General features: G+C 41.7%; 1 protein-coding gene across 3 annotated transcripts in view; it reads left to right on the top strand.

The window, feature by feature from the left end:
• The first annotated feature begins 272 nt into the window (after positions 1–272).
• KDM7A (lysine demethylase 7A) overlaps positions 273–22079 on the top strand; it is a 48085-nt gene continuing 26278 nt past the window's right edge. The window contains exons 1-3 of one of the 3 annotated variants that reach the window (XM_081928210.1): positions 273–536; positions 16130–16215; positions 21952–22069. In XM_081928210.1, coding sequence (XP_081784336.1) covers positions 385–536; positions 16130–16215; positions 21952–22069 — 356 coding nt within the window. In that variant the 5' untranslated portion in view covers positions 273–384. The remainder of the gene's footprint in view (positions 537–16129; positions 16216–21951; positions 22070–22079) is intronic. The other 2 variants (XM_081928208.1, XM_081928209.1) reach the window with 2 other exon arrangements.

Below are 22079 nucleotides of genomic sequence, written 5' to 3'. Positions count from 1 at the left end.
CCTTACGTGACTGTCCCTCTCCGCCGCGCGCCCTTGCCGTTTGTCCGCTCTCTAGGGAGGGAGGGAGGGAGGGGTATCGGCCGCGCGCCCAATGTGGGAGCCTAACGCACGCGCGCGCGCGCGCTCCTTCCCCCTCTCCCTCTAGATACGGGAGCCTAGCACGCGCGCTGTTGTTATTGGTGCTGCCGACTGACTGGCTGGCTGCTGGCTGGCTGGGCTGGCGGCGGCGGCGGCTGTTGGTTGGGGCTGGCGGGGTGGGGGGAGGAGGAGGCGAGGGAGGAGGAGGAGGAGGAGGAGAGCAGGGCGGCTCAGTCAGTCAAGTCAGCCAGCCAGCCAGCCAGCCGGGCGAGAGAGAGAGTGAGCGAGCGAGCGAGTTCTTTAAAGATGGCCGGGGCGGCGGCGGCTACGGCAACAACGGCAGCAGCAACAACAACAACGGCGGCGACGACCCCCGTGTACTGCGTGTGCCGGGAGCCTTACGATGTGAGCCGCTTCATGATCGAGTGCGACATATGCAAGGACTGGTTCCATGGCAGGTAAAACACGCGAGGGGGCAGCGAGGAGGAGGGGGGCCGGGTCTCCTCACGGGTCTCCTCACGGGAAAACAACAACAAAACAGTGAAGTGTGTGAGGGGGTGTCCATTATTCAGAGGGGGAGGGGAGACCCTGAGGGCCGTGAGGGAAGGGGGCGGCCGGGGGGCGAAACAAACAGAAGGACAATGAGGCGAGGAGAGAGAGAGAGGCGGTGTGTGCGCGCCGCGATGCGTGTCTGCGGGAGAGCTGTGTGAACGGGGCTTGTCGGCGTACCAGGAAGCGGCGTCGGGCAGCCGCCGGCGCTCCTCGGTTCCCTTCTCTCTCTCTCCCCACCCCCTTCTCCAAACAGTGTTATATAAGGGACTCCTTGGCCGAGCTTGAGGGGCTCTTCTGAGGAGTTTGGCGGGACGAGAGGTGCCCGGAAAGTTGAGTTGCTTTTATTATTATTCGCATTGTTCGAAGCGCGTCGCGGCTGAGGTGCCTTTTTGTGTGTGTGCGTGCGTGTTTTTATGCGTGTTCATCTCGCCGTCCCGTCCGCTTCCTGGGCTCGTGCTTCCCCCGGCCGGAGAGTTGCGTGCGCCTCGCGGACGCTTTTCTGACGTTGCGCTCGCGTGAGTGTCCGGGTTGGTGTTTTCCCCCTTCCTTCTTTTTCCCTTTGCACAGGGAGGTTGGGTCAGTTATGTTGGGAAAGTGCGAGCTCCGAGGAGGAGGCCACGCCGGCGCCGCGGCACTAGCTGCAGCCTCCCCTCGGCTGCGAAGGGAGGAGGTGGGGTGGCTGGGTGGATATCCATGGGCATTTAAACAAAGGAGCAAGTTTCGGGGCTGCCGCGGCGGCGTGAGTGGCTCTCTTTCGGCCGCCCTTTGATCTCCCAGCTGGCCGGAGGCTGGATGGCGGCCGAAGTTCGGAGGAAGGGGCATCGATCTGGGAGAATATTCGTCCGAGCTTCCCCTGCTGCTGCTGCTGCCGCGGCTGCGGAGGGGAAGTGCGCTTTGATTGACAACAGGACATTTAAATACCCCCCATTTAACAAAAACAGAGTCACGATGGAGCTGGCGAGACAGCCTCATCTCCCTCTGCTGGCTTCCGAAGGGAAGCTAATTTAAAGGGACATGGTTCATGCTTCAGATCGTGCCCGGATCAGAGAGACATATACTCCCTCTCTGGTTTGTTTGGGTTTTTTTTAATCTTGTTTTTAAAGGAGACAGATAACACAGAGAGAAGGTCTGTAACTGTCCTCGAGGGTCGAGCCGCACGCGCGGTGATTATTGCGAATACATTGTTCACATTTAGAAGCTAGGCTGGCTCGCCGTCTACAAAGTGCACCTGCCTGCCATTGCAGGTGCACATGTGGTTCTGTATTCGTCTCTGAATAGATTCCGTGTGTTCCGTGACAGTGGGGCTATTATAGATTTAAGTGTTTTACGGAGGAGCCTGACAATATCCTGGTGCATTGCTGCAAATGTAAGCATCAGTGTTTTAATTCAGAAAACTGCAAAACCAAAAAAGGAAATAAGCTTCTATTGTTGCTAAATTTCTGTGAGTATGGTGAACAAAACATTTATTTTTTTCTGAATTACTTCCAAATTCCTAAGCCTACAGCAGTGAAATAGTTATGTAATCAGTCTTTTGGTTCTGTTAAAGAGAACATTGCTGGAATAGTCTGTAGAAGTCCTATTAAACAGTAGGAGAATTTGAACTGATATTTGAAGTTGTGACTTAAAAAAACCCATTTGAAATCTGTTACAAAATATTGATCCATGGTTTTAAAAGTTAGGTGAGCTTAAAGTGGCAAAAAGGCAGAGGAATGGGTTGGGCAGTAGCAAACTAATGCATTAGGACAGAAAAAATGGGTTTGATAAGGTGGATGTAGAAGTGTATTATATGGTAGCATTCTATTTTTTTTATTTATAAGTGTGGAACCAGCTAAAAGTTATTCCTAAGAAAATGCTTTCTTGTGGAAAAGAGGGAAAACAAAGATCTAGTCTCTAATGTTTATCTAGGTAAGTCCCATTGAACTCTGTGACTTACTTCTGAGTAGGTATTCATAGGATTGTGCTGTCAAATAATTTTGCTTCTGCACATGGCTTGGCTCCTGAAATCCAAATTACTTGGCAACTGAACTATAAACAGATTTGCTATTGCTCCCTGCAAAAAGCACCTGGCAGTAGCCCACAAGGAAGATAATAAACAAAACATCACAATTTTGCTAAATTTAGACTGTCATATACATTATTGCTGGCTGTTTGATCCTTTTCCTGATAATTTATCTTAATTTTTAAAATAGCCCCCTGAATTGTCGCTTTTGAAGTACAATACTTTAAAGGTTACTCTGAAGTAAGTCCAGTTGGGGCTTATTTACAAGAGTGTTCAGCATTGTGGCCTGTTTCTGGCCTCAAGATCTGTCTCCTAATTTACAGTTCAGAAAATGTTAGTCTATGTGTAGTTGAATTATATGCTCAGTTGCTATTTTCTTATAAAAAGTAAAGGTACCCCTGCCCGTACGGGCCAGTCTTGACAGACTCTAGGGTTGTGCGCTCATCTCACTCTAGAGGCCGGGAGCCAGCGCTGTCCGCAGACACTTCTGGGTCACATGGCCAGCATGACGAAGCTGCTCCGGCGAACCGGCACCAGAGCAGCACACGGAATGCCGTTTACCTTCCCGCTATAAAGCGGTACCTATTTATCTACTTGCACTTTGACGTGCTTTCGAACTGCTAGGTGGGCAGGAGCTGGGACCGAATGATGGGAGCTCACCCCGCCGCGGGGATTCGAACCGCCGACCATGCGATCGGCAAGTCCTAGGCACTGAGGTTTTACTCACAGCGCCACCCGCGTCCCTTTTTTCTAATTTGAAAGGAGCAGAAGTATTTCATTTTGCTTTGGATTTTAGTGTTCAAATGTTTTGTACTTGAGAGAGCTGGACACCTCAGCTTGTTTGCTTATGTTGTTGGATCAGTGAATATGTTTTTAAAGCATTGGCTCTAGTGGTTCTTACAAGATCCTGGACTGTTTTGAATCTTTTGTATGAGTTGTCCACTTGCATGGACCCTTTGTTTTCTGTCTTTTATAATGCAATACATCCAATAGAGATTAGAAGGCATCTTACAATCCTTAGCCTTTCTTAGGAGCTTCCTGTGAGTGGAATTTTAAATTCTTCTTGAAATTCATATGTACTGTATTCTTTAGAATACCACTTTGCATGCATGGAATTTACATTAGGTTTGGCGCTTTCACATGATTTCTTTTAAAATCTGAGGTTTGATTTCTACTTGTAGCCATGCCCTATAGCAGGGACGGTTAACTCACAGAATAAACTGGCAGGTTGGGGGTTCAGGTCGAAGCTGTTGAGTGAGCTTTTTTTAGGGAGGAAAGTGCTGTTTTAGGGGTTCAGGTCAAAGTTGTTGACTTTGGGGGGAGGAATGTCCCTTTTTTAGGGGTTCAGGGCAAAGTTGTTGAGCTATTTTAGGGAGAAAGGGGGAAGTCGCTCACCATAAGATTGCTAAGGAAACAATCAACATCACTATTATAACTCAGTCTGTCATTCTGGAGATCGTGCAACAATGGAGGGTGGGCCGAGGGGGCATGGCCGGATTTTACCACCACTAAGGAAAGGGAGCCAAAAACCTCCCGGGGATATGCCAGTAGATAGCAATCAACCTGTTCGACATCCCTGCCCTATAGAATTTTAGCTGGTTGCACAAACCAGATGAATTGTCACTGAATGACTTGTCCTATAGTTAGTTCTTTAAAGAGTTAACTGTAGTCATCTCCAGTTCCTGAATCTAAATCTGTTTTTAAACTTTAACACGTTAATTATCTCTTTGAATGCCATGTTAAGGACAGTACCTTTTATATAACTTGGCTATACAATGGTACCTCGGGTTAAGTACTTAATTCGTTCCGGAGGTCCGTTCTTAACCTGAAACTGTTCTTAACCTGAAGCACCACTTTAGCTAATGGGGCCTCCTGCTGCCGCCGTGCCCCCAGAGCACGATTTCTGTTCTCATCCTGAAGCAAAGTTCTTAACCTGAAGCACTATTTCTGGGTTAGCAGAGTCTGTAGCCTGAAGCGTATGTAACCTGAGGTACCCCTGTAATACTTTTGCCCCATACAGTACTTTTTTTACAAGCCAGAGAATTAGACTTGTTTTAAATGTGACACTGGTAAATAACAATAACTTAAATACACACCATTCTATATACCAGCTGGTGTATAGAACGTGGGTGGTGCTGTGGGTTAAACCACAAAGCCTAGGACTTGCTGATCAGAAGGTCAGTGGTTCGAATCCCAGCGACAGGGTGAGCTCCCGTTGCTCAGTCCCTGCTGCTGCTAACCTAGCAGTTTGAAAGCACGTCAAAGTCCAAGTAGATAAATAGGTACCGCTCTGGCGGGAAGGTAAATGGTGTTTCCATGTGCTGCTCTGGTTCGCCAGAAGCGGCTTAGTCATGCTAGCCACATGACTAGCATGTGCGCCGGCTCCCTCGGCCAATAAAGCGAGATGAGCGCCGCAACCCCAGAGCCGGTCACGACTGGACCTAATGGTCAGGGGTCCCTTTACCTTTACCTTAATGGCTAGAACCTGTGGCTTAAGTGGATACCATAGCAGCATGCTAAAGGGAATGCTGTGGTCATAGTCTATCTTGATTTCTGACAAAGTCTGACAGTATTCTTGCAGAGAAGCTGGTAAAATTTGGGCTGGATCAGGTAACTGCTTAAGTGACCAAACACATAAAGTGCTCACTGGTGGTTCCTCATCATCCTGGAGAAAAATGACAAGTGTGGTTCCACAGGGTTCTGTCATGGGCCCTTTGCTCAACATTTTTATGAACAACTTGGATGCAGGAATTGAGAGGATGTTCATAAAATTTGCAGATGGCACCAAGTTGGGAGGAGTACCTTATGCTGCAGAAGACAGAATTAGGATCAAGATGACCATAACAGATTGGAGAACTGGGCCCAAACTTACAAAATGAATTTCAGTAGGGACAAATAAAAGGTCTTCACTTAAGCAGGAAGAACCAGCTGCACAAATATAAGGTGTGGGACCACTTGGCTTGCCAGTAGTTTGTAGGGATCTGACCAGGATTTAATGAGGATGAGCAGGGGTTAAATCCTGCTGCTTTGGCCAGCAAGGGGAGTGGCACATGTGGCTAAACTGAGCAGGATTTAACTACCGCATGAGCCAATATTGCTTAGTTTGGCTGCTGGGAACAGGCACACAGGTCAGTGCAGAATTAAACCCCAAACTTCCCATTGGCCAACAATTGACATCATCAGCCCATCAGAGTGATATAAGCTGATTGGTCAGTGGGCATGTTTTTGGACTTTATAGGCCAGACTGGACCCTCTGAAGGGCCACTATAAGACAAACAGCAGGTTTTTTCTTTCTGTAATGGTCTAGTCACTGTCTTCTCAATACTGTGACAGTTTTTAGTTTTTTCCCTTTAAATAATTTTGAAATTTTCCATTTGTGTCAGAACACTGATAAAATCATGTAGCAGTTACTGGTTTTGTTACTGGCAAGAAAAGAGAAATATGTTTCTTTCATTCTTTAGTGTGGTCACATTGGTTATTCCCTACCCTGTACTGGCTAAGAGGCAGCACTGGTAAAAATGACAGGCAGAGTTACTTGATTAATGAAAAGGCTCTGGCTGACTCTGGTCTGCAGGGCTTGTTTGTAGATTGGTGGCTGTGAGGCTAATTTATGCAGTCTTGCTATTTGGACCCAATTTTGCATGCCAGCTCTTTGGGAACATGTGTCTGTGTATATCCATTCACATCTGCACATGTGTACAATCAACTGCTGCTCCATGTATATCTAACTGCTCATGCGGTGGTAGAAAAATACATGTGTCTACACTGAGGACACTGAGCAGTTTTTCTGTCTCTCCTGGGTTCATATTTTCCAGTTGTGCAGTAGGCCAATAGCATAACATTCTGGCTAACCCTAGTGCTTGAAACAGATACTTGTATTTAGCTGCTTGTCTGGTAGGTCAGGTAAGTGACAAGGAATTCCATACTGATGAATGAGTGGCCCAGCAGAAAAGGAATGACTCTCAACTTTTCTCCATCAATCAACTTGGTTTTCGTTCTGGCCATTGAGGAAGGGAAGCACATTCATTCTCTGCTGGCCTGCTTAGTAAAAAGCATTTTAAAAAAACTAGTCACTATTAGTAGTCCTCGGTTCTATGCTGTCATGGAAAATAGGGTTCCACTCCTCTGTAATGAATGTGGAAATACAGGCTACTAGCCTCTTAGCAGACTAGTAAAAAAAGTAGGCTAGTAATTCTTGTAGGCCTATTTACAAGGCAATCATGTCACTTTGTGACAGTTTTATGTAAAAAGTTTCCAAGGAATAAAATAATTAAATGCAGTTTCATTAGCAAAGGGTTATGTCGATTAAGGTTTAAGCCTTATCAGTTTTGCAACTACATCATTTGCATATTACTCTGAAGTAAGTTTCACTAAGTATGAGGGTGTTTACTTCCAAGTAAGTGTGGTTAGTATTGCAGCCTTAGAAGCTAATTTTGAACAGTGTGGATATCCTAGGCCAGATTCACAGAGATAGAAGTGTAATGACAGTTCCATTTCTAATTATGTACAATAGCATTGTGTTGATTGTCATGTTGTTGATTGTTGTCCAGTATATCCACATCAGTACTGGAAACAATTTTTAAATGTCAAGAGAAGGTAGCAAATACTCTGAATTTTTAATAAACACTGGTTCTCTTTTTGGCATATTAAAACCAAGTTTATTTATGTTCTGTAAATAAATAGGACTGAATCCAGAATAAAGGGTACCAATGCAGTTTCAGTTTAAATGTGCAAGTGCAGTAGAGCAAGTAATGCATAGAATTTTAAAAATTACCTGGAAATAAGTTATAGTCTTGTTGTCTTGGATAATAGTTCTGTACTTGCATATTTGCATTTCACATTTGCCTTTAACTGATGTGAGTTTCAGTTCTGTATCTTGCCAAGTGGGGAAAAAATACTTGCCTTGTGTATGTTAAGCAACATGAAGTGGTTGTTACATAATTACGACTCTGGATAGTTGAATTGGTAGGGGGAGCAATGTATATTATTGAAACTTGCTATGTTATTAAAACATGAGAGCAGTGTTTCTGTGGCAGTAAAGCAGGATTATCGATAAGGTACTTTAATTTCCAACCTTCCCATCATTTTAACGGTATTTAATGTATTGTTTAAAATATGCTTATGGAGTATTATATTTGAGAAATTCAGCTTTGGTTTTTGATTGCAGAAAATATTTGATAGTACTAATGCAAAAGAAAAAAATATAGACTAAATGTTCAGCATGATACAGTGAGGGGGGGGAAGTATTTGATCCCCTGCTAAATTTACCCTCTGACAAAGAAATGACCAGTCCATTATTTTAATGGTAGGTTTATTATAGCTGTGAGAGACAGAATAACAACAGGAAAACCTCCAGAAACCCAGAAGACAAAAGTCAGAGATTGATGTGCATTATAATGAGTGAGATAACTATCAACCAGCCAGATGTCAGGCTACCTGGTATCTGTATGTAAGGAGCTGAGATTAGAAGCACCTGCTGTAAGGGAGAGGTCTTACCTGTAATCCCAGCTCATTACAGTACCTGTACAAAAGACACCTGTCAACAGAAGCAATCAATCCAGTGGATTCCAAAGTAGCCACCATGACCAAGACCAAAGAGCTGTCCAAGGATGTCAGGGACAAGATTGTAGACCTGCACGAGGCTGGACCAGGCTACAAGACTATTGCCAAGGATCTTGACAGTGACCCAAAACACACTGCCAAGGCAACAAAGGAGTGGCTCAAGAAGAAGCACATTAAGGTCTTGGAGTGGCCTAGCCAGTCTCCGGATCTTAATCCCATCGAAAATCTGTGGAGGGAGCTGAAGGTTTGAGTAGCTACACATCAGTCTCAAAATTTTACTGACCTGGAGAGGATCTGCAAAGAGGAGTGGGACAAAATACCTCCTGAGATATGTGCAAACCAGGTGACCACCTGCCAGAAACATCTGACCTCTGTAATTGCCCACAAGGGTTTGCCACCAAGTACTAAGTCATCAAATACTTATTTCACTCATTATAATGCACAGCAATCTCTGACTTTTGTATTCTGGGTTTCTGGAGGTTTTCCTGTTGTTGCTCTGTCTCTCACAGCTATAATAAACCTACCATTAAAATTATGGACTGGTCATTTCTTCATCAGAGGGCAAACAGGCAGATTTAGCAGGGGATCAAATACTTTCCCCCTTCTCTGTAGTATCTTGTAAAAGTGCTTTGTGGAGAGTGTTACAGAAATATATCATTGGTATAAATAAATAAATCGCTGTGTAGCACTGATTTGTTTAGTACAGTGCTTGTTTCAAAAGTGAATTAGTTCTGCTCAAATTCATCTTGTCCAAAAAGGAGATAGTTCGGTTAAAGTTTACACTTTTACAAACTGTCTTTTAAATACCTAGCCATGCACCTGCATACCACGATTTTGGCACTATATGAAGAAGCCTCTGGTTTTCTCTTCCTTCTGCACTGCCATTCCCTCATGGCCTCCATGTTTTGTGGCAAAACATAGGTTCCCCTTCCATTCAAATCAGCAAGCCATGCTTTGGAGCAGGAAGTTGAGGAGAAAAATGCAGCATGCATGGGAGGAAGGGAGCCCAACTGTGGCTCATTCTATGATGATTTATTTAGTGCAGGGGTCGGCAAGATTTACCTCGTCTGGGCCGGTTCACTCCATTGCAGATCCCTCTGTGGGCTGGATCGCACACGTGTATGAGCGCACCTGCCTGTGATTTCCGGCGTCTGTGTCTGCGCAAACACGATTTCTGGCAACGTGGAAGCGAGTCCCTGTGCCACGTTGTGCCGGTTTAGCGCAGTGCGCGGGGACTCACTGAGTGGGTAGCTTGGTCCGGGGGCGGCTCGTGGGCCAGTTAAACGACCCCTATGGGCCGCTTGTGGCCCATGGGCCTTAGGTTGCAGACCCCTGGTTTAGCACCAAACCATGATTTGGTATTACATTTTGATGAAACCAGAATGTGGAGGCAAGAGATGCAGATCTTCAAATGCACGGCCATGGCCCAGTGCAGCATCCTTGGCTCACATTCGCTGTATATAGGAGATATATGTTCCCTTTGTTATGCATTACATTTCTCCTCTAGGGGACAAATATAAGCACAACTACTACTGCAAAATAAAATTCCTTGGTGTAGCCTGCAGCATCTCATGTAACTCTTGAAAGTGTGCCTTCATTTCTTGGCAAAACTAGAGCAGCTACATCACTCTTCTGACAGTTTAGTACTGTCCAGGCTGATTCTTGAGATTGTTAGTGTGACATCGTACAGGTGACCGCCATTGGTGTTGCATGATGTAGCTACATTACAGTGAAATGTCAGCAGGACTGAATCCTTGGTGGCATGGTGTGACTGTGTGGCATTTTTCAACCCGTCCCTTCTATATTCACATATAGCACATTTTTTATTTACATGGTCTTGTGGCAGTCATTCTTTTATTGAATTATTTTTCTTGAATTAATATTGGATCATGATATGGAAGTGTTACAATCCTTTTTTGAGCATTTGTGGTCAACATAGCCTGGCAGAAATCTGTTGTCTAAATCTGGCAGCGTATTGTGCAGTTTAGATAAAATCTTATTTTGGGTATGTGTGACTAGCATGAAAATTGTTTCCAATTACCAAGTTAAGCAGACCCACATGTATACTCAACTACTTTAGAAACTTTAATGTGCTGAATGCAAAACTATGGAAAATGTAGTTAAGCATTTTTATATGAAATTGTTTTAATTTTTTAGATCAGTTTGAGATTTTCCAGGAAATGATTAATAAATGGAATGAAAATAAATAACGGTAGTGAAAACTATGGTTTAATTAGTAAAGTGTGTTGTAGTTGCAGATAAACTGCGCATGTGTGCGTATTGATGGCAGTCATAGGAAATGTAGATGTGACAAAGGACATTGATCTCTTGCTCCCACCATTTCCTATAATAATCCCAAACAGTCATGTATCTCAGGTATCTCCTGCCACGTATTTAAAGCCCCAGGATGCCTACCTGGAAAATGAGACCTACCTGAGCTACAGGCAACTCCCTCCAAGGATTGGGGAGAGAGCTTTTAAAAACTGGGCTGTCATTGCAGCTTTGACCCTCCCACCATGGGGGGTGGGGGCAGGCCAGATCTTCCTATGTACTGTACTGCTCAGAGAAGTTGGCCACAAGCTCTGCTAACTTGTAACTAGACGGACAGCATTAGTAATAGAATAGAAGTAATCAGAATTTGGAATCATCGGGCTACTTTTGCTTTGATTATTTTTATTGGATTTTAAAGAAGTTTCACAATCAAACTAGTGGAGTCTTTGTGCGTTTTCCAGTCTCCGGATTCAGGAATCATCATATGCCTTTGGGTTTCATGATACTATTGGAGATCTAAGACCAAAGAGTTGGTAAAGTTAGGAATCTGCTCTATTCTCAGGGAGGAGCTGAGGACTGGAGCACTGGCTTTATGTTCTGTATAAATTGCTAGGAATTGGCTGGAGGTGCCAGAGTCTAGGATCCCCAAGTCTCATTGTTAATTGGACACACCTTGTTTTCTCTTTCTCTGGGGCTGTAAGTTACCTTCAAAAGTGGGTAGTGCCAGAAACTACTGGATAGGAAAGCACTGCAGAGCTATCAGATGGGCAATATATAAGTAATAAATTATTATTGTTATTAGTGTACAGGAGTGGGGCCAGTAGGGGGACTGAAAAGGCCTCCCTTATCTACAGTATTTACTGTGAACCCAATTTTGTGGCACAAAGTCTGTTTAAGAGGCAGACATTGCTGGAATTTGCAGTATTAGGACTTGCTCTTGAGTTCGAGGCTTATCAGTTATTTTACAGTTACTGCTTTATTGCCATGGCCTATAGGCCTCCGTTGAGAACTAGCTCTGTTTTAGACCAAATGTAGTTTCCAGAGCACCTCAAGGTGGGTGACTACATGAAGGACTCAACTTGAAAGAGACCACTAGAATCCAGAAACCAGCATCCACCCTACAATAATCAGTTTAACAGATTTTATTTTTGATCTACATAGAAAACATAGATGTAATGGAAATCGTTTTAATAGTGTCCTGTGTGGTTCCTTGTTGGTTTTCTAATTTGCAGAGACTGCAAGCTAGGAAATTACAATACACAATTTAGACTTCACAGAGTTGGCTGGTATCACTGATAATGTTAAAGTGTCTTCATTTATAATTTATAATATTTTCTGACTACTTATATTATTGCCCTTATTGCTACTTAATATGCTTCATATTAGTCCTCTAATTTATGCAGCAGTAATGAAATGCATTACATATAAAACATGTCTTACAATCTTATGATGTGTATATATTGTTGACCAGCATTTAGATTATATTTCACATCAAAATTTTGAAAATAGTTTTTAATATAGAAAACTAGTATGAATAATTACCAATTGTTATGTAGGTTAAATCCGTTCATATTTTTAAATATGAGCATCTGTTGAAAAATTGAGGAAAATTCTGTCCTAGTTTTCCCCCTCCCCAAATTTAACTTTTAAAATAAATCTTAAGTATAAAGTATACCTTGTGATATACTTGGGCTGTGTTCATGAGATTAGTCAGCATTAGACATTTAGAATACTTTTAGCTGCTCCCTATCAGAACTTTTGATGGAATGAATGAATGAGAAGTTTTATTTGTTTTATTTGATAAACAACAAATTCCAGAATGATAACCGAGTGAGGGTTTTTGTTTTGTTTTTTGCAGCAAAACCAAGTTATTGTAATATTTTAAAGACTAAAATAGATTTATTATGGGTGTAATTCTCATGACCCTTTGGCCCCATTGCTACTTTTTATTTTATTTTGCACTACTACACATGTGTGAAACTAAGGAGTGAATGCTTCATGCATCAGAATTGAGGCTAGTTCTCTAAAGCTCATGCTCCCATTTTTTTTTTACTTTTTAACATGCCACAGTGCTCTTTTGGTTCTCTTTGATAAACTAACATTTATATATACCAAGGATCCATTTGAGAGAGCTTTTACACACTTGTAGCTGGAATATTATAGTAACTTCTAGCTTAGAACTCTGTGAAAATACTGATTTACAAATTGAAAATTAGATTGCATCAAAACTTTTTGCATAGTAGTTTAATATATTTAATTAAATTGAAATACAATTTATCATACTAATATATTTTAGGCACTTCTTGATTTAATCTGAATGCCTTGATGCTTACATTTCAAGAGTTTAAAATTTATTGTATTTGTCCTGGCTTTTAAAGTTTTTTATTTTATTTTAAATCAGTCAGGCTGAGAAAAATCTCGTTATCATAGGCTGTATGCCTACAAATGCAGTGAACCTCTGAAACTACAACCTGACTTGAAGGCAAGCTCTGTTACCTGGTATGTTGCATGGTTGCGGTAACTGTTCCATGCTTACTGCTCCTTGCATTGTCCTTATGGTCAAAGTAGATGTTTTGTATCAGTGTTAGCACAGCTTGTGCATCTCCCCACCAGGGGACATTAAACAGTGAGGTGAAACTGGAAACATGAGGCATAAGTCAGGATAAATTGAAACTAACTCATTTGAGTACATTAATATCAGTTATGACTGCTGACATCAAAATATGCCAAACGAATGTTTCATTATTTAGAAAATTTGTGTCTTCAGGTCTGCCTCATACTGGTACCAGTGGTTCTAAATAGATAGTGATAGTTTTCCAGGTCATGAATGCTTTGAATGGAATTAATATTTAATCTCCATTAGTCTGGCGTTAAGTAAAGTAGGCCTTTAAATTGGTGATTCTTGCGGAAAATGTTGAGTTCATTCTTGTTCAGCAGGGTATAATGCTGATGTTGCCACTAAAGCAAAAAGCTTCTACATGAAATCACTTCTACATTATTTTTAAAAGGCAACTAGAGTAAGAAAGTGTTATGAATTTTTAATACATTGTGGTATAAAATCTATTTATTTTCATCTAAAGCTGTTGGGTGACATACTGCAAGTAGGTTGCTAAGCTCACTTCATATACTTCATTCTTTTTACATGTTTTATTCACTTTTAAGGCTGTGTAGAAAAGTGGGGAAGGGAAAGGATGTCATTCTGTGAACAAAAAAAATATATCAAAGATTGGGACTGCTCCTGGCCTAAATTAACAACACTTAATTTATATACAGAACTGTATTCTTCAGTTTATTAATGAATGTATATGTATTTCTGGTGAAGCACCTTGCTCTCTCCACCACTGTCAGGGGCTTAACCCTCTTTCCTCATGGAATCTGAACCTCTAAAGCAGGGGCAGCGAACCTGTGGTCCTCCAGATTATGCTGAAGTACAGCTTCCATCATCCCTGCCCTCTGGTAATGCTGGCTTTTGTTGATGGGAGTTGGAGTGAAATAATGCACAGGTTTCCCACCCCTCCTCTAAAAGGCAGTAAAAAATATGCTGGTAGTTGGGTTAAGAGAGAGGGTTGTATAAGGGAAGAAGGTGTACAAAAGTAGTATGGTGAAAGGAAAGTGAACATGTGTTGCTGGTTTTTGTTACTACAGTGGAACCTCGGGTGTTGAATGTCTCTGTTGACGCAGGTTTTGGCTTTCAAATGCTGAAAACCCAGAAGTAACTGCTTCGGTTTTCGAACGATTTTCGGAAGCCGAATGTGCCTCATGGCTTCCTTTTTGAGTTTCCCTATTGTATTGAGGCTTCCACTTTCAGCTTTCAAATGTTTAGGAAGCCGAACGGTCTTCTGGAATGGATTACGTTCAAAAACCTGAGGTTCCATTGTATATACCATACCTTTGACAGAGACAGAAAGTAAGTGCTCTAGTTGTTTTATAAGCTAACTATATTTCATGCTTTCTGCCCTTGTGAAATGATCACATCAATCCATTTGTGGTGGTTTGCAGCAGAAAGTAGAAAGGATGTAACTCCTGCAGTAGTGAGTTTCCAGGCGAAAGGTAGTAAGAGCACTTTTGTGCTTTTATTGGGAAGTAGTTTTAGTAATTTCCATACAACACCTCCTAAGCTGAAAAGAACTTGGAATCCTCTCCAAGTGTAATGATTCCTTCCTTTCATTGCCACCAACTGATTAGTCAATTGGTGTTCTGTTGTTGCCAAGCCAGGAAGAAGGCACTTTACCATTTTCTTTTCTTCAGGCACAAGGCCTGTTTGTGGCAGTCGCCTGTGCTATTTCGTACAGGGAGGAGGGTTTCTATCTTGCGCTAGCCTTCCACTTTGAGAAGAGTATACTTTATCTAAAGGAGGATAAACTGGGGAGGGTGGGCAGAGAGACGTACTAATGTGCTTAATTAATTTGGTTAAGATAATATTGCCAATTAGCATAAGGAAACTATCTAATAGTGTGTGATATGTCTTCAGTTAATTGGAGCTATCCAGTCACACTTTTTCCTTCTTAGTTACAGCAGAAGTCTGAAGCTTTTTTTTAACACTCTCTCTCTCTCTCTCTCTCTCTCTCTCTCTCTCTCTCATTCCGTCTGTTTTAAAACTTGGCTTAATGTACTCTTGCTTTGACCTCTATTAATACTTACTGTCAACATAAAAACATAAAGAGCTAAGGAAGAAAGAAAGGCAATGTTTGTTTGCAGTTTTACAATCTAATGGAAAAACAGCTTGCTATGGAATACAATATACCTGTTTAATGGTGGTGTTCAGATTTGTTGAATAACGGGCTGCATTTTCTGCAATATTATCAAATAAAACTTTGCCAAATGATTATGTTATCTAGTCCTTATGATAATTTATCTACTTCTCAATTTATGCCCTTACACTTTGATAAGTGAAAGATTTACGAGTTCTCTACAGTTTACTGACTATATAATTAAATTATAGGCATACAGGTCACTTGCAATTTGCATCTGGTTCGCCAGAAGTGGCTTAGTCATGCTGGCCACATGACCCAAAAGCTGTCTGCGAACAAACGCCGGCTCCCTCGGCCTATAGAGCAAGATGAGCACGCAACCCCAGAGTTGTCCGCGACTGGACCTAACGGTCAGGGGTACCTTTACATTGTGGGGATGGTGTGTATTCACAAAACCGCATATAGTTGAGCCCACCCCAAACAATCCTTACCTTCTGGAGGTAGCATGCGGGACAGGTCTTACCCCACAAGCAAGGTAGAAAAGGTTTTGAGTCTCTGCCTTGCTTACTGGGTTCTGGGAAGCTCAAGAGGGAACAAGCTCAAGTTCTTTATTTAGTAGATGTATACCTTGTCCACCAGACTTGAGCCCCGCCAAAAGTCTAACAATAACATGCAGCACCACATAAAATAACATGGTTTGCTCTGTTTCATAATTGGATTTCATCTGTCACTTGCCTGCAGCCATTCCTTAAGGCTGCAGCAGAGAAGACAAGACAAAGGATACAGGGTGCCTCCACGGGTGCAGCTGAGGCAGCAACTTTCGGTGTTTCCTTTCCTTGAACTTTTGCACCCCAGCTGGTGATGAGAAGAACTTGTAACTTGTCCTAAGGTTATATATGTAACTTCTGATAATTTTCCTTAAAAGGTGCACTCGCAACTTAAGAGTTCCTGAAGATTTTTTTTCTTCTTCTTTTAGTTGTGTCAGAGTAGAAGAGCACCATGCTGTTGACATTGATCTGTACCACTGTCCCAATTGTGCAGTTCTTCATGGACCCTCCTTGAGTAAGTAATGATTTAAGCAGTGATGCATGTCGTTGTTGTTGTTTAAAAATAATAATTTAAACCTCACCTTTCAGTTCTTAAAATGGCCCTTTTGGGGGGCTTGCATGTATGAAAAACACAGATATAAAAGCAAAGCCATTAATTACACATGGCAGAAAGAAGCTTAGAATAGGCCAAATACCTGGTGAAATAAAGAGAGCGCCCAAAAACCGTAAGAGGAGACCAGCTGAGGAGAGAGTTCCCTAAGGAGGAAGTTCCACATCTTTAGGTGCCATGGCCAAAAAGATTATTCCCCATGTCCCATGTAACCATACTTCTGAAGCTCAACAGGGCATGGAACTATGTGTAAGATAACGTGCAGTTTTGTGTGGGTGGAGATGGTACTGCAGAAATCCTGGTAGCAAATCATTTAGGTCTTTTATATATAACTACTGTATATAAGCAAACCAAAAGCCAGCTCAGATTAAACAAAACTGGAGTAATATCATCGCACCTTGGATCTCAAATGCCTTGCAACTCGAACATTTTGGCTCCCAAACACAGCAAACCCAGAAGTGAGTGTTCCGGTTTGCGAACATTCTTTGGAACTCGAACGTCTGACATTGCTTTTGCGGCTTGCAATTGAGTTCAGGAAGCTCCTGCAGCCAACCGGAAGCTGCGCCTTGGTTGTTGAACATTTTTGGAAGTCAAATGGACTTCCAGAACGGATTCTATTCGACAACCAAGGTACAACTGTATGCTAAAAAAATAAAAATAATTTTCAGCCATTCTGATTGCATTTTGTATTGGGAGCAATATGAGTGCTTTTCAAGGGTATTGTAGAATGCATTGCAGTCCAGATATAATGAAGGGAGGTGTGACAGTGGCCATATTTGCTTTACTGAGAAAAGACTGCTGGCATAGCAGCCTGACCTGTGCAAATAAACTGCGTTATATGGGTTAGCCATGGTGCAGCATTCAATACGCACCAGTATTCTTATACCTCCAAACTGTGGTTTGCAACTATGATTAAGAATTTTGCAAACTGTGATTTGAGTTACCTGCAGTTTGCGAAAATTGACATAATGCTGCATCATGGTCAGCTCTGAACATGAAAGGGAAGTGGAGGAGTATGTGAGCATGTGGGGTCCTCCTGAACTCCTGTGTTGGCAAAGCTGGTTTCTTGACTTGGAAACATGCATCATAGATCATAGAATCATGGAGTTGGAAGGGACCACTTGGGTTCAACCCCCTGAAATGCAGGATTTTTTTGCCCAAGGGGTGGGGGTTGAACTCACAACACTGGGACGAAGTCTTGTGCTCTACCAACTCAGCATGTGTTTCTATAGAAACAGAAGAAGCATCTTTTTAGTCTGATGTTCACAGATTACATATAATACATTCTTATTCTAAACAAATAATGAGTTTACTGTCTCCAGCAATAGCTCACACAGTGAAACCCTTTCATCATCTGGTTCTAGAATGCCAAGTGCACTCTTAAAATGTGCAGTAGTAGATCATGTTTTCTTTACTGTTTGTTCAGAATGAGCTATAGCTCTAAATGGCGAGCTTTCATTCAGGAGAATTTTACTTACTAGATCTTAGCAATGCTATCCATTTCAGAATTTCCCAAAGGTTTGGTGGTTTTTTGCTTTTGTTCTGTAAAATGTGTCTGATCAGTAGCCCTCAGAATACCATCATTTCCAGTATGAAGTTAACTATGTTATTCCTTGCTGAATCTTGATTGGAGTATCAGTTAAGCTCCCAGCCTCTTGGCCTGTTGTTCCAAATCTTCCTGGTGAGCTTGGTGTCCCTTTCAAGGCCCTGAAATAGGCTCCAGAATGCTAGAGCCATTTAGCAGATGGCTGTTAAGATTTGGTGCTCTCTGGCATGCACATATAGGACCTGTTGTGGTTGGTAGGAAACAGTCAAACTCATCAAAGAACAGAGGATTCCTTTACCATGCAAGAAGGCCAAGCAGACCAATCAGCAGATCACTGGACTTTCTATGGCACTGTGTTAGAGGGTCATTACCAGGCCAATCTGATTGTACCTGACGAAGGTACAGGGTGAAACTCTCTGTTCAGGACTGAAAGTCTTAGCCTGCTTTGTGATTGTATTGTGATAAAAAATAGATCCATCCTGAATAAATAGATCATCCTGATTTCACGTATCTTGATCTGCCCAAAAAGCTGTAGTTGTGTAGTATCCTAAGAATCTCAATTTAGTTTTTGTCACAAATGGTAAAGCAAAAGAATCTGTTAGCTACTTTCAAATATCATTGAGGAATTGCATTTGGAAAACTGCAGGGAAGCTTCTAAGACAGGCAGATGTGCTTAAGTTACCTTCTGGCCTTCCTTCTCAATCTGGGAAAGTTGAGGAGTCGGGTGGGTGTGCCTAGGACCTCCTCCCCAGTTTAAGCCTCAAATAATTCCCTTTGAGAGGTTAACAGTTGGAAGATGAAGCTTAGGAACAAACTGAAATTAATGCTTCATCAACTTTTATCTATGATTTATTCCTGAATATTATTTGAACCCCCATTAAACATCAAGCAATGTAGGTTACAATGTTTATCTGTTTGAAAATGTGTTTTCTTAAGTGTCCTTTAGAAGGTGCAGTATAAAATTCCTAGCTCGGGCTAATAAATAATTTTAGGGTAATTGCTTATAATATATTATACCACCTTGAACTTACGGATAAATGAGATGTTTGCCTTTCTGAAAGTTATTGCAAAGGTACACTGGACTCTAATAGATTTCTTGTTTTAATCTTTTCATATGTGTGATACTGTTGAATTGCTGTTTTGTTTTTATTTCTCTTATTGAAGCTAGCCTAATATTTGTTAGAATAAATATTGAAAACTTTGACTACAGTAATCTTTACCTTTTTTAAAAAATCCAATTTATAACTACTGGCAAGTAATACTAGCCTGTTAATTCACATACCAATTTGTTCTATAGAGAAGTTCAGTTACATCAGAGGCTTTGTCTTGTGTCTTTTGTAGTGCAGCTGCCCACCTTAATAACTGTCAGATAACATTGGCTGCTTTCCAAAGTGGTCACTGAGCTTGAAGAAACAGGTGTGTACACATGGAAAGAATGATATGCATCATTCCGCACAGAAATATGCACACCCAAGGCACACACGAAACGACTGCCCACATGGAAGTCTCCTTTAAGGGGTTGCCTATGGCAGCTGCCTTGCTACAGCAAGCTGTTTTCGTGTATAATCCAGGCTCTTAATATTTGCTCTATAGAAAATGTACCAAGTCTTTGTGATGAGCTGCCACATAAAATGGTTTGGAGTATGAAGCCAGTTTTTGGTTTTGTTTTTTAAAAAGAGCCGTTGAAAGTGGTTTCTGTGTATCGGCCATCCTGTGTGCACTGAACCTTCTCTAGACTGTGATCCAGGCAAAGCATAAACTTTGTTGCCAGGCCCATTGAAACCCTTTTTATCATGAAGTAGGACACAAGCTGTTTGATTACTGTACAGTTTCGCTTGTGGTGTATGCTTCAGTTCTGCGTGACATGTTTTCCAACTTAAGTTTCAGATATCATACGACTTCTGAGTAGTAAACTTCAACTTGGAGTTGTGTTGAGAGAGATGGATGACAGTCAAGCATATATTGTAGTAATGCCCTTCTGCTCCTTTGATTAGTTGGAGTAATACAATCCATTGGTTTTGAAACAATGAAAGCTTAATGAGTTCAGAATGCATAGATGAAATTACTAATACTCTGTCAGCGGCTCAATGTGGAGAATTAAATTTATTTTTTTATTTTAAAAAACCCATAAAGAACAGTAGCTTCAGTGGACACAAGATTTCATAAATACGATTAGTAGTAAACTCTTTCAGATGTTCAAAATAATACATGCTTTGAAGCATGTTCATCTAGGCATGGTTGGAAACCCCTCCCCCAATACCTTTCAGACCTTCCTACGCAACATGAAAAGGTTGGGCTGAAGTGGTGTGCCTGTAGCATGCTTCACACATTATTTTTGAATCCTTGAAGTGTGCTGTCATGGTTGACAGTTGGAAGGTGAAAGATAGGAATAAGATACTAGGTGGAATTCAGTGTTGCACTCTTCCAATCGTTCCACCTGTGCATGCATTTCAACTTACCAAATAGAACAACCCTCTTCTCCTCCCACAATGTGCTATTCTGAGGGTTCTTCTGACCTTCCAATTGAACCAATTTTTTTTTGGGGGGGCAGGTGGAAGAGGAGGGAAAACTCTCTTATGCAAGTGGAAGCCCTTGCATAGGTCTTCCACTGTCAGAGCTGGTTTAGTGAATTCTGTCCCCTGGATGTAATGCTTGAATTAAGAATGGCTAGGGAAATGATATAAATTCTAAATTTAGGGATTTTAATCAACATCTTTCTTTTACGGATATATCCACCACCTAAAATAATTAAATCAGTATACCTTTTTAGTGTGAGAGAGAATTTAAATAAGAAGCTTGCCCCAGATGGAAAATTGTGAACCCCATATAAACCATGCTGAGATCCTAAAGAAGGGACTGCAAATTGTTATAAATGCTTGTAGAGGAGGAACAAAAAAAATTCCTTCCAGTAGCACCTTAAAGACCAACTAAGTTAGTTCTTGGTATGAGCTTTCGTGTGCATGCACACTTCTTCAGATACACACGAAAGCTCATACCAAGAACTAACTTAGTTGGTTTTTAAGGTGCTACTGGAAGGAATTTTTTTTTGTTTTGACTATGGCAGACCAACACGGCTACCTATCTGTAACTGTAGAGGAGGAGTAGCCAATGTGGTGCTCTCCAGATGTTGTTGGACTACAGCTCCCATCAGCTCCAGGAATGATGAGAGTTGTAGTGCAAGGTTTGCTTTGGTTCTCCCTTTTGAGAGCACAGTATGGCCTGGTTCCAAGCACGTTTTTCTGAGATGGAGAACAAACCCTGGAGCTGAGCACCTCTCTTCTAGCAATGCTCCCTTCAGTACTTTATTTCTCGCTTGTATTAAGCCAGAGTTTCTCTTCTGTCTCAACCATGGCTTTATGGCAGTTTACAGACCAGAAATATAAGCTAGGAGTCATAAGCCAGAAATGATGCAGCAAGAGGGGGAGGGAATACGCTGCCCAATGTTTGTTCCTGTTACTATTAAACTATGGTTTATGAAGCCTGGAACTATTATCCAGCTGTAACTTTAAGAAAATGTTACGAATTGTAATATTTGGCTCGTAATAGATTTTTCATGCAAATGAGTTCTATTGCTTCAGTTCTGGGTGTAAATGTAGTCTAGACTTTATTAGTTTCTTTAATGATGCCATCACCCAGCTCATTTATAAATGGTTTGGGTTTTTTTCCAATTCAGGGCAGAGGATGATATTCACTAATTAATAGCAGGCAGCTTGTCAGAAACTGTCTGAGATCCAGTTTGGTGATGTGATACTTGGACTTGGAGACGTGGGGTCAAATCTTTGATTAGTTGTGAAGCTTCTCTAGGGTTAATCCACACTATTTAAAGCACATGGCTTCCCCTAAAGGATCTTGTGAACTGTAACTTGTTAAGAGTGCTGAGAACTGTGGCTTTTGGAGAAAGCAAGTACTTCAGTTGTATGATGTGCATATGTGACCTTGGACCCAACCATGCATGTTTAAGCATATCTTTCCTTATGGGATTTTTAAAAGAGAAAACTGGATAGTTCTCTTAAATGTCTTGAGGAAAGGGCCAGGTACAAATGTGGTAGTTGCAATTAATTTTAGAAGCTAATGTTTTAATCCTTACTATCTAGTGAAGAAGAGAAGGAACTGGCACAGACATGACTATACAGAATTTGATGATGGTTCCAAGCCAGTACAAGCTGGAACAAGAACATTTGTTAAACAGCTACGTGCTCGCTCCTTCCCAAGGTAAGATAAG

The sequence above is a fragment of the Podarcis melisellensis genome (assembly GCF_964234715.1).
Source record: "Podarcis melisellensis genome assembly, chromosome: 10".
Lineage (NCBI taxonomy): Eukaryota > Metazoa > Chordata > Lepidosauria > Squamata > Lacertidae > Podarcis > Podarcis melisellensis.
Note: the sequence above shows the minus strand (reverse complement) of the source record. Positions and strands in the feature narration are given on the sequence as shown.